Here is a 5368-nt window from a genome sequence, read left to right as displayed (position 1 = left end):
ATATATATATATATATATACATTTAATATAAATACTATATATTTAGGTCTTTAAAGGTCCCAAATTTTTAAAATGTCCATTTTCAAACAGCTGCACAAGAAAATGTGATTTCCAAAATTGATGACAGGCAAGTAAATAAATAACTGATGACTATGCACTTCAGTGACAACACTCCTTCAGACGAGGTATTGGGAAAAAACAAACCCAGAAATTAAATTATTTATTGTTATATAAACACGTGGATGTTACACGTTGATCTCCTACTGTATGAGGGACAGTCGAGTCACGCTGTGATGTTCTTGGCATTCACACAGTAAGACGCGGTGACACAGAGGTACAGTGTGAGTTCATTTAGTTACCATAGACAGAATGATGTGTGGGAAAGAGCTGACGGTGGACATGGATGTGGACTGTTGTCGTGAAAAGTAGGAAAGTGACACAAATGTTTATTACAACGTCATGGAGCAACACATGGCAAGAGGTCACAGGCAACAACCCTTGGACAGTGTGGTCACCAGCCATATATACATGTTCTTCCAGGAATCCAGCACTTTCCTGTACGGAGAGAGAGAGAAAATTTGATAAAAAAAAAAAAAAAAAGCTTTGTTGCTTAATACTCAGCTGCAGAGGATAGTTTTAGAAAAGCTAAAAGTGTCACGTACCGTTCGCTGCAAAGGCCTCATTCCTTTCTGCTCCTAAATTGAGAGTGCAACAGATGCACAGAACACAGTAACAGGAGTCACCAGGAGTCACCAGGAGTCACCAGGAGTCACCAGGAGTCACCAGGAGTCACCAGGAGTCAACCAGGAGTAGAACACAGTAACAGGAGTCACCAGGAGTCACCAGGAGTCCGGGCCACGGTGGCAGAAATCGCAGCAATTCAGAATAAATCCAACACAAATGAAGCAAAAACACGTGTGTGTGTGTATACTTTTCAACATGCAAAAATAACTTGTTTTGTTTGTTTTTTCTTGTTTTTTTTCCATTGCAAACAACAAACAGCCTCATTACACAGATTTACGCTGCTTAAAATCTGTAATAAAATCTGCAAATGAAATGCTGAAATTTCACAGTTCTAATGGAGGCCATCACTGCTGCTGGGGCTGACTAGAGGAAATGTGATTAACCATGTTCCTCCTCTGCTCTAATTTACGAGTGTTACCTCCTGCACCCTTTCAGTGGCAGAGGCCACCTTTTCCAAGTTTAGTTGCCTCCATGTAGGGACGGTTAGTAACACAGGGAGGCCAGATGTCACCTCAGGACTCTTATAGATCCAGGACATCAAGTAACACCTAACCAAAGGGCACTGCACGCCACTCACAGACAGTTACTTCAGTTTAGAAGTAGATGAGTCAGTTAGTGGTTGTTAGTAGTTCTTATTTGTGCAAAGAGAGTTTGTTCTGACCTGCTTCTTCACCTATTTCTTATCTGCATCTGGAACTGCTGGCTCTGTTGAACAGGGAATCAAGGCAGTGATTAGCAGAAAGTTCAAATGTCCTGATTATTGATTTTACAGTTGAACACGTGAATTTATGCATTAAGATAAGCTTTTGGTCAGTGAATCACAAACTATTGACATATTCACAGCTACTGCTTAAAAACTCCACTGAAATATATTTAAAGATAGGGAAGAATATAAGTCCAATATATGACACCTTCTAAGTAACAACATTTATTGCTTGAATGTGGAGATTCTTCTGTTGCTGCTCCACAGCGTCGTACCATTAAAGTCAGCCTGCCCCCCACTTTGGGAACCAGCGTTATAGCTATGGATATTGACTTACGTTTGACCTCCAGCTTGCAGCTGACCAGTGCTTCTCCGTGGTCGTTCTTGGCTTTGCAGGTGTACACGCCTCCGTCAAAGTTACCGGGCTTACGGATCTCCAGGGAGCAGATGCCCTGCGCGCAGATCTGCCTGTATTTGGGGTCTTCTCCGATAATCATCTGGTTTTTCATCCACTGAATCTTAGGCTGTAGAAAAATGTGTGTTGCAATGAATTAAATAAGACAACAGTGCTTTTCCGCTTGAATACATCTGTGGCACCAAAGAATAAAATCTCTGTTGACTGAAGGGAACGTGCAAATATTACAATGACTTTGGGGCGCTGACATGTTGGAAATCCTGTGACCCTGTGAGGAATGTCACACCTGTGCCGCCTACAGCCTCTGCTACTCCTTCACTGTCTTTGTCTGGCCTCATCATCAAGACCCTCTGCTGCCACTTTGGTCAGCAGTGGGATTATCAGCCCACAGCGGAGCAACAGGGTCAGATGAAGAGTTTTGACATCTCAGTTTAGAGGAAACCCCGGCAGCACTGAGGCTGTTCCTTCAAACCCCTTCATTAGTCCAGCCCCCCCACCCTCCACCCCCCTCATACTGACTGTGCTGCTGACAGACCAGTCTAAACACAGGATTGACCTGTTAGCAACACTTGTCTGCAGTGGTCTGATCCTGCACGGAGTGAATGCACACGTGGGAAAGTCACTGCGTTGATGAAATGGTTTTAAATGATTAATCAATCATACAATGGAAAATAAAAATAAATTGTTTTTTATCTTTTAGATTATAGTAATAACTTCTAGAATTGCAAAATACATATCACCCGCTCAAAATTTACTATATGTACTATGTATATGAAATATATAAAACCATTCTATACATATATAATACATATATATCTGTAAATATATAAATATATAGATTTAATTGATTGAGAGCCCTAATACATACATATATTATATATGTGTAAATGTTACATATATGTAAATATACATACACACATATATACATATATACATACAATACATACATACACATACATACATATATACATACATACATACATACATACATAACTGGGGATTATTTTAGATTTAGCATGATAATTGTACCTTTGGGAATCCCCTGACGGAGCACAGCAGTTTGGTGCTGTATCCGACGGTGGTGGCTCTGTCGCTCAGATTAGTGGTGAATTTAGGAGCCTCGGTGAAGTCGTGCTCCTTGTAGTCTGTAGGTTTGTATTCAATACCTGAAGAACGACAGATGAATACATACTGTAAATATGAAAGCGTTCAACTTAAGAAAAAAACAAAAGACTCTTGATGTTTGCAAATATCTTTTGCTGGTTCTTTTTAAGAAGTCTGACCTTGAGTGACCTTTGATAGGTATAAATCACCCACAGGCAGATACTATGCTCTGTATGTCAGATACTGTTTTAGGAGTGATGCTTACCTGTCTTGAGGATCTTGGCCTCGTCCTTTGTCATAGCAGCGGACTCACTCAGTCCCACTTTGTTTTCTGTAAAGACTCTGAACTTGTAAGTGTTGCCCATGATGAGGTCAGAGATGGTGGCGTTCAGTCTATGGTAATGCTCCAACACGGTGAACCAGTCCTGGGAAAACAGTGCAGCCGGCCTTAATTAAAACAGCCTTTAATCTAGGTTAGATAACAGCAGGTCGGAGACTCACTCCAGTCTTTTTGTCGGCCTTCTGTACTGTGTAACCTGTGATCTCTGTGTTGCCGCTGTCGACGGGTGGAGTCCACTCCAGAGCAACGTTGAAGCCCCAGGTATCGGCGATCTTACAGGTGGTAGGAGGTCCAGGCAGCTCTGTGGACACACCAGGACTCGCGTTAGCATCAAATGATTTGATAATCAAGACTGTCAGCATGGTCTAAAAAACATGGCACCCTCACCAACAATCTGCAGAACCAGCTGAGCCTTGTCCTCAAAGTCGTCCACCTTCACGGTCATCTCGTACACGCCGGAGTCGTCTCTTTCAGACTGACGGATGAACAGGATGCTGTCTCTGTCAGTGCTGCGGATGTTCACCCTTTTGGCGTCCAGGGCCTTTCCATCCTTTGTCCAGCTGACCACGGGTTTAGGTTTGCCCTGGTCGGTTGGAACAGGGTAACAAGCATTGGGTCAGAGAAATGGAAAACAGAGACTGTGGTCAAAGAGGCTAATAGGTTTAGCTTACTGTGAAGGGGATGGTCAGGTTGATCTTGTCTCCAACGTTGGCGACGTATCTCTGTCTGAGGAAACGAGGCAGGCGAACCTTGGGGCGGTCTGGAGAGACGAAAGGTTTGTTAGTCGGGTTACGTCATCAAAACATATTTATGTTGAATATGGTGATATCTGTAAGCTAGCAGCAGAGGCAAGAAAAATATCTGACGTTTTCTCAACACAGTAGTTTATAGCTGTGGTTCTCAAAGTAGATGGTACAAGGCTTTTGCAGGTTAAATTAATTAAAATTTCAATATTTTTTTCTCACAGTAGGTAAATACTGTAATAAGTAGTTTTATTTAGCCAGGATAAAAACAAAAATCTTTTTGCAGGTTTTACAGGATTTTAAATATCTACCACTCTGCAAAAGGGGGGCGCTGTGAAAACATTTGGGAACCACTGTTTTATGGTAACCAGTTGGTATATTGAACTCCAATTTAAGCAACTCAAATTAGCCTGAACAGATAGACATCTTTGTTATTTTATACATGATCTGAGTATCTGAAATTTCACTATGACATTAATATTTTATTTATATGTTAATATATTTTAATAATAATTGCATTTTTTAAATATTTGCAACATTAGCAGTCAATTACTGAGAGTCCTATGTTTCTCTGATTGGTTATTGTTTGAAATCCTGGGCAATACCTTTCTAAAACGCTAAAAAAAAAGCCAGGAATGAGTTGAAACAGTTTAATTACCTCAGGTCAATTTAATTGTCTCATGTATTAATCTGTTATTAATGCTTTGGCTCTAATCACATTACCAGGTCACAGGCCATGGCCTCTCATGGAAACTCCTACCATCTCCTAAATCTTTTTGATCAATTAGCTTCTAAAAATACCCCAAATATTCAATGAATCTCAGCCAGAAGCCTAACTTTACCACTGTGACGTTTGAAATGATATTCGAAGCCTGCGAGGCTGAGGCTCTTCTGTGATTTGGTGAGAAGCTGAGTCCAGCACGGCAACATTTGTTAGGTCTCTAAAAAAAGCTGCTGCGCTTTAGCTCCTCCCACTTTGTGATGCTGAAAACTATACTACAGGAAAGACAGGAACTAGAAGTAAAACCCATGAGTGCCCCATTCTCGGGTCTTATCACTTCCTGTGTTCAGGATTGATCTTATTCTGCCTGTAAAGTTTGTAGAATGGTTCTGAAATAAACAGGGCATTTTATTTAAAGGGCTCATGGGAATTTTTTTGGTCACCTAAGAAGCAGTAACCACACCCCTCCAACACCAACACCCTGCTCCACTCAGGGACAGGATGCACTGGAATTTACCATCTGCCCCGCACCACCACAGGCCATAGTCCTCACCTGCTCCACACCATCACTCATGGGTGAAGGATCTTGACAACCCCC

At 41.5% G+C, this 5368-nt stretch overlaps 1 protein-coding gene across 3 annotated transcripts in view; it reads right to left on the bottom strand.

Moving 5' to 3' along the window:
• Positions 1-203: 203 nt before the first annotated feature.
• Positions 204-5368, bottom strand: part of mybphb (myosin binding protein Hb) — a 9775-nt gene continuing 4610 nt past the window's right edge. For all 3 annotated transcript variants that reach the window (XM_008320845.3, XM_008320846.3, XM_008320847.3), the window contains 9 exons: positions 3978-4066; positions 3694-3889; positions 3468-3607; positions 3232-3391; positions 2892-3028; positions 1785-1971; positions 1406-1449; positions 663-695; positions 204-555 (listed from right to left, as the gene is read on the bottom strand). In XM_008320845.3, the coding sequence (XP_008319067.1) occupies positions 1418-1449; positions 1785-1971; positions 2892-3028; positions 3232-3391; positions 3468-3607; positions 3694-3889; positions 3978-4066 (941 nt within the window). In that variant the 3' untranslated portion in view covers positions 204-555; positions 663-695; positions 1406-1417. The remainder of the gene's footprint in view (positions 556-662; positions 696-1405; positions 1450-1784; positions 1972-2891; positions 3029-3231; positions 3392-3467; positions 3608-3693; positions 3890-3977; positions 4067-5368) is intronic.

The sequence above is a fragment of the Cynoglossus semilaevis genome, chromosome 11 (genome assembly GCF_000523025.1).
Source record: "Cynoglossus semilaevis isolate Cse_v1.0 chromosome 11, Cse_v1.0, whole genome shotgun sequence".
Lineage (NCBI taxonomy): Eukaryota > Metazoa > Chordata > Actinopteri > Pleuronectiformes > Cynoglossidae > Cynoglossus > Cynoglossus semilaevis.
The sequence above is the reverse complement of the archived record's forward strand: the minus strand, read 5'-3'. Positions and strand labels throughout refer to the sequence as shown.